We start from the raw sequence: 12407 nt of genomic DNA, 5'->3' as shown, positions 1-12407 counted from the left end.
TAAAAAGGTTCAAGAACTTCCGCTTAGCACATCAGAATATGCCCAAGTGTTTTAATATTGTATTTAATAAACTGTTGAATAAATAAATACCTCATCGATTCTCAGCAATTCATCGGCGGTCATACTCCCCCTGTCCCTCTTCTGTTTCTCTTTCCTCTCCTTCTTTTCTCTTTTTCTCCTCTCCTTATCGTCTGCGGTCTCTTCTCCGCCTCCGACGGAAACGCCCGCTTTTTTAATAAAATTAAACATATCCGCAACTTTTCACAATTTGACTAATTTTAAAAACAATTTAATACCTAAGCGCGCGACTTGGTCAACACATTTCCATTGCAAAAACAATCACTAACTAACTAACTATAGGTATAACATTTCACTGCACTTAACAAAACCACTAGTGCGAAAGGCGTAGTGGTGTCGCTGAAGCACATCGGTCCACGAATCTGAAACAATAAAACACAAATATGAAGACATATAAAAGAAAAAGAAAAAAACATTTTATTAGGATGTCGCACATTTAAAATGTTCAGTCAGTATCAGTACCGGAATTGAGTGTGGTTAAAACCGAAACCGCATCGATGTAACCGCGAAGTAAAAAATTAAATAATAACATTAACAGAGGGCAAAAAGTCGATACCGTTAGTGGTAACAGATCCGAGTAGTAATAAAAAAGAAAAGTAACAAGGAATTGAATATCAACTTCATGTTTCCCAAGGTCGCCGACGAATCAGAAGCACAACTGTTCAACAGACCAGAAACGCACGAAGCACCGGAAGAAATCTTACAATGTACTCGTATACACCACTACAGGAAGAAAACGAGTTTTTCATTGGAGAAACGATCGCCTATAAAGATTGGAACACAAGCTTGAAACCAAATGTCAATGTCTCGGGAAATCTTCACTGAAAGATCGACTTCTAATCTTAAGAAGACAAAACCACACAGAGGCAGAGGTGATTCAAAACTATGAAGCACAAAAGAACGACTCGTGGTAGAGAGCGAATATAATCGCTAGGTGCAGACCTGATTTACAATACCATTAGCTATTGTACGAACATTAAAGTTTTGAAACATGTGTAACAATCAATGCAACCAATAACCTGTGGTTTAAGATATAAGGTGAGAAGAAAGCTGCTACAATATTCATTGTCACATAATTAAGAAATACGATAATCCAAAACCACCAAGAAACTTTCCGCTCAACATCCAAATACAATCAAAATCAGAAAAACCGAATACGAAAACTGTTGTCACGAAAATCGCGGACATAGAAAATCACATATACAAATATATATAAATCAACGGATTCTATGCTGAAACATCATTTACATGATGTTCACTAAAATTCTCAGAAACATCTACGGTCAAATTTGTAAATTTGCAGCATTGAAAATCAGATAAATTGGCAAACTCTGATAGGAAACGAAAATTAGTGTCATCTCCATTCCTAATCTTTCATGCTCCTAATCTCAAGTTATTCGGCGTCTTGAGGTTCGCCAATTTGATTATAAAATGCTGCATAAATATCTCCATATATGTAGATCTGTGAAGGCGATTGTTCATGTTATATGAAATAAAATAAAATAAATCCAAGCAGAAACCAGGGGAGTTTGAACCTGTGACCACTTTTCAAAGCATTACACGTTAACCACTAGTCTATTCTGTTACTCATTTGTTTTAAGCATATTAAAAAAAAGATTAAAGCTGAAAAGCACTGAAATAGTGGGTTTTTACATGTCATCTTTATATTTTACCATGTGCACTTTTTTATGTTCGCGATTTATTTGGTATTCGGATTTTTCAAGAATAGTTTTATCCAATCGCCATATTTACAGCTTTATCTTCTCCTGATCCCCTTATCTAAAATTGGGTCGGAATTCCGACATCTTAATCAGATTCCTCTTGATGAATCTACTCCCAACAGACTTGTAGCCTTTTATAAATTGAGCTCATCTACTTCCTTCGACCCCTTCTGGGTCATCCCTATATAAACGCATACACGCACTTTACCTTCCAATACTGCATAGAGAGAATCTTCTCTAACGTTTTCCTCCATACCTACAAGTTTCACACACGCACAAGCAAACGTTCCCATTCCAAAATATGTAGCCATATTGATTTTCCCACAAGTCTGAGATCACAGTGACGCCGTTTGCGCGAAAGTAACGCGAACGGCGAAAAATGGCTATTATATCATGTAAAACAGACAAATGGAGACAAGTGCATGCAACCCGACATACGTGAGACTTGATGCACTTTTGTGACGTCACAAACTCTACACACCATTGTAAATTCAGCGGGGGAAATCGACCGATTTTCTTGCATAACGTAGCGTCTACGTTGCGGTACAAGAGGTCGTGACTCCACTACCGATGCGGATATTACGAGGAGTATTGCTCGCTAAATGTGACTCCTTTACCGTTTATACGAGGTCGAACGCCACTCCACTCAAAAGCCCAGACATCCTCACGTTCTGGACTGCTCGTATAGCCCTGGATCAATGGGGAGATCGTGACGTGTTTATTGACTGAAACCGCTTTGGGAATTCCAGTTAATTCAATCAACCACGATACTAACAAAATACGAATGAGAATAGAACTCTCTTATACGGAAATCAAAACGAAAAATTTCCAATAAAAAACACCGAGATTGTAATTATGCAAAAATATACACAATCGAGGCGACGAAAGGCCAATTTCAACTGATGTAATATCTTTGGATCATCCCAGTGCCGAAAAAGCTCTGATATATTTATAGATATCGTTTACCATATATAATAGGATCGGTTAAGTTGGCATCTGGTAAATTGCTTGAATGCAATTGCTCGAATGTCGTATTGTTCGAAATGCGAGTAATGTAATAATTAGAGGTAGGATAACCAAGGTGCCATTTATTGTTCAAATGTTGTAAATGAATTGTTAAAGGTTTGCCGAACCTTTTTTACAAAGGATTTACAACAATTGAACAATGAGCGGCACCTTGGCTATCCTACCTCTAGTAATAATATTTGTTTAAAATGTATACTCGACTTGTATATACATACATATGTACATATTGTAACGTAGGAACATGAGAGAGAGAGTATCCACCGTCTAAGTGCGTTCGTAGGTAAACAATAGAGACCCCGGATTAGGCTAACAGGACTCAGTAAGTGCCCGAACCAAGGATACGCTAGAGTTCCCACAGACATTGACAAGTGCATGCGTAAAACAATAGACTCGCCATGATAGACATTTACGTGCTTAGACAATAGACACATTAATGGATCGGGGGAGCTGTGCTGTGTAAATTGTCCTTTTTAAGGAGGTACACACGATAGATCACATTATTCTGGGTGGTTCCATGTGTACCTCTGGGATCGTTGAATAAACGCTGTGAAGCGACTTTGGCCTTTCATTTCTGGGATCGTGGGATCCTGAACCCACACCTACACAACAATATGTACAGTATAATAATTAATAAAACTCGGGTAAACGTTTCATTATATAATATGAATTATAAAAAATTTATTTACATCAAATGAATGGCCTCTACGATTATTTGTTGTATTTTTTCGAGCAAATTGCAATTTGAGCAATTGACATTCGAGCAATTGATTTCGAGAAATTTACCTAGAACTGATTAATTTAGAAATAGTGTCGTTGAACTTATTATTATATGCTCATATGTATAATAATAAAGCGATATAACTGCCTACATTCAAAATATAATGTATGTATGTACATATGCATATGTAATTCGAATACAGAAATAAATAAAAATACAAAATTCTACGATAAAATGTAAATAATACGATTCGTATGTAAACTAATTCAAAAGTTGTAAACATACTGCACTTATAAATAAATTTAACAAGCGTGAAATCTATGTACATATAAGTAAGCACACACAAATACATACATAAATCGATGGGAGAAACGATTTTCTTATATTTTTTTATTTTTTAGTTCATATTTTTGTTTTGGTATCGTAATTTTAAAACGCGTAGAACATACACACATAAAATAATAATTTCAAATTTCGGTTAAAATTATTCGCTTCTTATCGAGTCGCGAAAATAATGCTGTAAGGATTTCTACGCGAATTAATAAGCCTGATATGCACAAAACGTTCAAACTTGAAACGAGGCCGTCGCGATGACTCACGCACATACGATATACGACCCGCCGCAACAAGTTGGAATGTTTCGGTTGACTTGCATGCGGACATCGTGAGCGTGCAGAGAATATAATAAAATGGCCGGACATGCGGCCTCCTAGAATCAATGTGACAGGTCTAGACTTCAATATAACACCAGCTTTGTGATCTACATATACATAATATGTATACCACTAATACTTAATGAAGTATGAATTCCAGATCTTTAAGACATTTTCAGATCAAATTAAATTATTAATTTGTGTGAGTGAATGGTTAGATTTGCATGCTTGGGTCGAGTAAATGCTCAAGTATCTGAAAACTCTGTATGAATGATGCTCATGTCATTAATGAGTATGATTTTGTCACCCAGACCATGTATCCCGATACCAGTGCCCAGACCAGTGCCCAGACCAGTGCCCCGACAAAATATTCACGGACAAAACATTCACGGACAAAACGTTCACGGTCCGAATGCTCATCGGCTAAATGTCCACGACAGAACGTTCACAAAACACTCACGAACAAGTAAACGACAGAACGTTTACACGTGTTACACGACAGAATGTCCACCTACAAAACGTTCAAAAATGATTTTTTTTTTCATAAAAATAACTTATATATCAAGAATTCGATATATGTATATACTGTGGATTTTAAGTGTGCGAAATATTTTTCTTCTTTTTTTCAGTGGCGGTTCGTGCATAGAAGCCGCAGTAAACAAAAATTTCATGTTCAACTTGCATTTAGATATTTGACATACTCATTAATAATGAGTATGTTAAATATCTAATCATTTTTATTGCATTTGTATTCACAAATTGTAAATGCATGTTTTTCGTAATTTTTCTTAAGGTTGATGCAGCGCTGGAATTCTTATAAACGAGCTGCAACTGGTTATAATTATTTTTTGATAATTACATTTAAAAAATCATATTATAAGCGAACATTCTGTCGCGTGAACGTTTTGACTGTGACGTTATGTTTGCGAACGTTCCATCGTGTGAGCATTTTGTCTCTGACGTCCTATCGTGGACATTATGTCGATGAATGTTTTGTCGGTGAACGTTTAGTCGTGAAATCATGCCATCTGATTATTTTATTGAACATGAATACTTGCCTTTACAGATCGGTCCAAAGCGGATAGTGCACTTACATATACAGATAAAATACATATAATCAATATACATAAGCGTTTTCTACAATAGGAATTCATACAAACATCCACAGTGACATCTATGGAAAAATTTGCAGCATTTTATAATCAAACTGGCGAACCTCAAGACGCTGAATAACATGAGATTAGCAAGAGAGATTGGAAAGGAGAAGCCAATTATATTGGAACTTTTTCAACTAAAATCAGAAAAATTGGCAAACTTTGATAAGAAACGATCGACCTGCAGTCACAAACCAAGGTCTGGCCAGCAGCGGGACTCTAGTGGAACTCGAACCCGTGACCACTCTGCTCGAAAGCATAATATACTAACCACCAATCAACACCCTAACATACAAAAAATGTACTACTACAGTATTTCGCAATCACCAGCAATACAAAATCATTTTACTCACACGATTACATCTCACATATCGATTAATAGCAATAAACAGAGCCATTTCTAGCACAGTCACGTACACATATAGACGTAATTACAAATTTACCGCTCGAGAGTAAGGAAACCATATTTCCAAAAGAATTCGACACATCAAGGACCATCGCACGAAAATTTGACACGGTTCAAATTCAATCAAGCACACATACATTGAATTCAAAACCAAACACTCCTACATACAACGAACAGTAATTAGCAAACATAAAATGAAAAACACGCCTCTGGTAAACTCATGCATATTTTTAGCACGACCAAACAAACACGCAGCATACAAAAAAATAAAAATAAAAATAATACCTTGAATCTACCCATCACAACACAAAAATTTCAATAAGTTGATCGATGACTACTAAGCAGAGTAAAAGTGGGTCAATGGCACGGTTGATCGCATACATGGGTGTGTTCGGAGAAATTAAAAATATCGATTATACAATATGTTCATGATGATTCACCCGCATCATCGGCGAATTGATATTCTACATAGACTGGAGAGATACGTCAAAATGACATTATCGAGTGTGTGACTGACTGCATATTCCAAAACGCCATAGGTGTGAAACGTCACAACGACACTTCCGCCGGAAGAGAGCCAATAAAAGATCTCCCATTCGAGTGCACGCATTGTTTATACGCATTACACATACGGCCTTTGTGTGTGAATTTAATTTATTCACCCTCCTTGGACGGACGAAAGGGTTAAATATTGTGACGACTTTGATATGAAAAACCAAAGTACCTACATTGGTCCAGTTTGAGTGTTTGATAAATTTACAACAAGTCTCTCGTAGAGTTTCTAGCTAGCAAATTTGTCGACATATCCAACGAGAGAAATATAATGAAACAAATCTGTCAATTTCGATTTTAAGGAATCTTTTTTCCGCAAAAAAATTCATTTTGCGAATGCAATTTTGGGATTTAAATTAACAAAAAAAAACTTTTTCTAGGATTAGACTTGCGTAAAATGTACATACTATCGCATTAACCACGCACTCGACCCGCAATGGCCAATTACAATTCGTTTCAGTTTCGAATTTCATTTTGGTTTAAAAATACAACATTGTTCGTGCGTCGGTAGAATTTGACTTTTATTTTTATTAATATTGAGTTCGTGTTTCGTTTTTAGCCGATAAAAGTAACTGTCAAGGTAATGTTATGTACAGCAAAACTTACAGTAATATTATTAAAGACCTGGCATTGAATTATATTGTAATAATATTATAAGAAATAATTAAAAATTATTTTACGTCCTTACAATGTTAAAACACATTGCATGAATGCGACAGCATGCTCAGTTCTCATAAGTCTTACGTTCCATCCTATAGATTATAACATAAAAATTAGTACATAAAAAACTCAAAGAAATATTTTTAAATAAAAGAAATCTACAATTGAAAATGCTTTTTCAGCTCGATTGGATTTAAATTGGAAAAAGTTATTTCAGCTCGATTGGATTTATGGAGCAAACACACTGGATCGTACGGCACGCCATGCCTAGATAGACTCCAGCTGTGATGGGCGTATCTTCATGTCATTGTTAATTCGTACGGTCTTACTACTTCAAATACAAGAATCATCATTATCGATCACTGTCAAATCTATACAATACAAGGACATAATATTACCGAAAGTTTTGGCCTGGATAGTAGTCATATGATAGATTAGGCGTGCTAACGATTTTTTGACAAAACGAAATCTAAAAAAAACGCATGCCACGTACCACTCCATGTGTCTGCGCCCTAACGGTGTCCGAGTTATCCTCAAATACAATGAGTCAGAAAACACACACTTTTTTTAAAACCACAAAAGCCAGACTGGGGATCCACATTGAATCAAAATCTGAAGGTAAAATTTTTTCACAAACATAATACCTGTAAGTAAAATAATAATCGCAAATCTAATTTTTAAAATATGCACATTTTAAAGCAATTACTATTATGTCCGATCCAATACTTAATAAAGGTTCCTCGAAATTCCTGATACGATGACGAATACAACTAGGATCACCAGGTCCAACTGTTTTATGTATGTGATGAACAGAAACTTTATCTGAGACAATCTAGTGGGATTTTTATTTTATTTAATAGAACATGAAAGTTCGCCTTTATAGATCTTATACAGATAAAATACAATCAATATACATAAGCATTTTATACAATGCGAATTCATGCAAACATCCACAGTGCAGCATATTATAATCAAACTGGCGAACCTCAAGACGCTGAATATTTTGAGATTAGCAACAGAGATTGGAAAGGAGATGGCCATGTTTCAATTAAAATGAAAAAAAATGGTAAAATCTGATAAGAAACGATCGACCTGGAGTCACAAACCATGATCTGGCCAGCAGCGCAACTCTAGTGGGGCTCGAACCCGTGACCACCGCTCGAAAGCACAATATGCTAACCACCAGTCTACGCCGCTGGTTAATTAACATATATGTACAATATCTACGGTAGACAAATTTCTAGAGACTTGCCTGCGGACAAATCTCTAATTCAACGGCCACCTTTAGAACCAGGTTAATTATTACTGGCAACACAGTCACCTTTCCACCTAAATTAAGATAATACGAATGTGCATCTCGTTCGGCGACTGGTGAATCGCCAAAGGGCGTATTAAATCACCGTTAAACGGTATATTTATACGAAATTATCTCATCGTTCGTCGTCAACACGCCGATTAAATTAAGTTGGCCGCGATCCCATTCCGTAAAACTTCATTTTATAATGTTATATTAATATTATAATTACAAGATCATTCTATCCACGAATGTTATGGCGCTTATCTAAAATTGCAATATATGCAGATACGGATATCGTTATCGATTTTTATTGCAATGATACTTCATATAAAATAACATGCCTAGCCTTACGCTGCACGCGATTTGAATAATAAAGATTTTAATTTTGAGTTCGTGAATACATATATCGACACTTGCTGAATAGAATCCCTGGTGGGTTTCCGATGTACCATATTTGTCTCCATGTTTTATTTTCATAGTTTAATGATGAACAAATTGCCATCAATCATTGAAACCACGTTTATCCCGCTCACTACGCAAACGCAAGACACAAATAAATGACGCGCGAGCTCACTGACTTGACTCGATATTGATACTGTTGCGTAGGGGTGGGTGGAGGATCCAAGTAAAAGGCCAACAGTCGTTTCACAGCATTTATTGATGATTAAGGAGATACACGCACTGGCAGTGCTCAGTCCAGAATTTCATGATATCGCCTACGTACCGCCTTATAAAGGGTAGATCTCTCAGGACGCCTAATCTGTTTACCTGTTGTATAGTCACGTATTCGGATATGTATTTCCACGACATTGGGTCTCCCCGTACCGATTCTGAGAAAAAACTAATAACGGTCATTGTTTAGCCTAAATGCACTTAGAGTCCAGATATAATCCTTGGAAGTAAGTGCATGCACTTAGTTAATCCGATAACAGATATCCGTTGGTCTAAGTGCAATTCGCTCAATCCGCGGCGTACGTAACAATACCCCAGATGAAATTGAAAGTTGCAAGTAACTTTGTAGGTTCAATATCACTTTTAATTGGACATATTTACATAACTAATATACATACATACTGTCACGTTCCAGGAAAATATTTATTTAATTTTTATTTACTACTTGGTTAACCAACCAAGTTTCTTTATTATTATTAAAATGTTACATTTATCTTATATTATAGATATATTCGAAAACGATAGATTATGGAACGATGACTTTTATAATAGGAGACACGTAGAACTATTTCACTATAACTTTAACTTTCGTTCACTTTATTCTGCTGCTGTGCTGACCGTTATTTGCGGACGCGTTCTTGGAGTCTTTATGATGACGACTGTCACTCTCAGAGTCGATGATGATGACTGTCACTCTCGGAGTCGATGATGATGACTGACTAATGCGATCGAATGGCGATCTATATAAATGATTTGTTATCTTATGGGCTGGGCACATTCCTGTGTTATCTGAATATACTATTACAGGAATTTTTATAGTTTTGTTATTCACGTATATGAGCGTGTGAAAAGTACATTTGATATTGTGGGAACTAGAGTGATAAGCGGGGTACATAACAATACATAGATGTCGGTATAAAAAATCATATATAATGTTACTCAACACTTGCCGCACTGTGATGGATAGCAAGTATCCAGAACTTATATTTTGTTATATATCTCCAAATAAACTGAATGTAGAATGTTCATATTGTTTGCACTTATCATGAAAACCTTGATGATTCGAATTATGTCATTACGAAATTAAAAAAAAAAACATAAATCAATTTCAACAGAAATAATTATTTTCACGGGAAGCTCCTTGTACACTTGCCTCACGGGTGCAAGAGAGAGGAGCTGCGCTCAACGGTCGGTGTGAAAATGAAATCCGCCTTGGAATGACATTCTTATTTTTGCACGTAATTTATATTATTCGACGTTTGATACATGATAAAATGATTTTTATATCTAATTACAATAATAAGCCTCGCAGATTTTGCATTGTATTAACTTAAAGCACACGCTTTTACACATTAACGCAAGTGTTAAACTGTTTGAGCTTCCATAGATAAAGCCAATTTATTTACACCCAATATTCCTACACATCATATATTTATTTATTTTTAATTTATACCAGGAAGGCGTAACAGGTTACAACAATGCGCCTTCCTAGCCAGAAACATTGTACATTTGATACAAGTATTATTAGTACTATACAAAGTAAATACATATCAATTAACATCCACAGAGACAATCATGTTCAAATTTGTAAATTTGCAGCATTTTGAAACAATTCAACGAAATTCAGTAAAAACACACATCAATTAACATCCACAGAGACATTTATGATCAATGAGTAAGGCTGCCAAATTGTTGGAACCGTTTCAATAAAAATCAGATAAATTGGAAAAATTTTAAAGGAAACGATCGACCTGGGGTCATAAATCCAAGGTCTGGCCAACAGAAACCAGCGGGATTTGAACCCGCGACCAGTTTGTTCAAAGCATTGTATACTAACCACCAGTCTAATCAGCTGGTTAGTATACATATGTATGTAAGGGTTCCAAATGATGAACTACATAAGTATGTACATGGATCATGTATGTACCTATACATGGTATGGCATTTTACCCATACACGCTCACATTCTACCCATGCACGCTCCGTACTATACACCCTACACATTCAAAACCAAATCCTACATGTATATAAAGCTAAACTGTCCGTGACGGATACGATATCAATACTATTAAACACTCGAAATAAAAGCCCGTTTTGCATACCATGGCACTATGCGAAATAAACATGTGGGGATGTGGCCGACAACAGAAGAGCGCGAAGTTACCAGTGCACGAATTATCGTGCACCGTGGCCACTAGTATTGGCAATTTTTCCAAAATTATATTCAATTTATCATTTACTTTGGTTGGTTATTAGAAAATTTTTCACCCGAAATTTAGCACATTATGAATGTGTTAAGATTATACTATTATTATACATAAAAACAATGCCAACACTTGTGACACATTTACTACACGTGCATACATACGTGACCAGTTAACCACGAATATACGCATGTACTTACATATAGTGTAATATTAAAAAATTTGAACGTATAAATGTCATCGAGATTAGATAAGTCAAAATGAACATTCGTCACACATTTTCGTGTTTCGAAACATAAACATGTGAAAATAAACAAAAAATTCAAAGCCAAGAGACATGCAGGTTTATACCACCAGCATGGCACAATGCCGGCATTATCGATCGATACCCAGCCAGAGTTTGCGCGCTCTATCACGAAACCGACTGTAATACATCATAAAATTGGTTTAACCATAATATGAAACAGCTGTAAGCTCTATTGAAGAATTACTATATCTATAGGTATATACAATATACACAAAACTAGACTGAATCGATTCACGCCTGTCGGTTTTTGGAAGTCGTATGGAAAAAAAACGTTTTCCGGGAGTTTTCCGCGTGCGAAAATTATATCTACGCTATTTTTAAATACGCCAAAATAACCATAATAGCAACGATTTCGTTTCGGTATATAAACGAAAGTGAAAGGCAAAGAAATAATCGATTACCCAAAGGTCACCGGCGGATGTTATAAATATAGTATGACACGTTTATGTACATTATTGGATTTGGCTACATTTTTTTTTACTAATAACTTTTTTTATCAACAAAAAAACACCTTATAAATTAACTCAAAAGGTCGTGTTTTATTAGTCTCGGGTTCACGAGAATACATACTACAGTAATCCAAATTAATTTCCGGAAAATTTCAAAAAACTTTAATATTTCGACCTTACCCTATCCTACATACAAATATAAATCACATATTTAAAATTCATTCGTGGCTACTTGAGCTGTTTCCCTAATTAAAAACTGTGCAGACTAGTGATAAGCATATTATGCTTTCGAGCAAAGTGGTCACGGGTTCGAGTCCCACTAGAGTCCCGCTACTGGACAGACCTTGGTTTGTAACTCCAGGTCAATCGTTTCTTTACAGAGTTTACCAATTTTTCTCATTTTCATTTAAACGGTTTCTGTAAAATTGGCATCTCCTTTCCTATCTCTCTTGCTAATCTCAAGTTCTTCAGCATCTTGTAGTTCGCCAACATGCTTATAAAATGCCGCAA

At 35.8% G+C, this 12407-nt stretch overlaps 1 protein-coding gene across 1 annotated transcript in view; it reads right to left on the bottom strand.

Annotated features, from left to right (window-relative positions):
• Mhcl (Myosin heavy chain-like) overlaps positions 1–12407 on the bottom strand; it is a 194806-nt gene that overhangs the window by 173871 nt on the left and 8528 nt on the right. The window contains exon 2 of the mRNA XM_077440288.1: positions 91–440. Within this exon, the coding sequence (XP_077296414.1) occupies positions 91–249 (159 nt within the window). The 5' untranslated portion in view covers positions 250–440. The remainder of the gene's footprint in view (positions 1–90; positions 441–12407) is intronic.

This window comes from Arctopsyche grandis, chromosome 10 (genome assembly GCF_051622035.1).
Source record: "Arctopsyche grandis isolate Sample6627 chromosome 10, ASM5162203v2, whole genome shotgun sequence".
Classification (NCBI taxonomy): domain Eukaryota; kingdom Metazoa; phylum Arthropoda; class Insecta; order Trichoptera; family Hydropsychidae; genus Arctopsyche; species Arctopsyche grandis.
The sequence above is the reverse complement of the archived record's forward strand: the minus strand, read 5'-3'. Positions and strand labels throughout refer to the sequence as shown.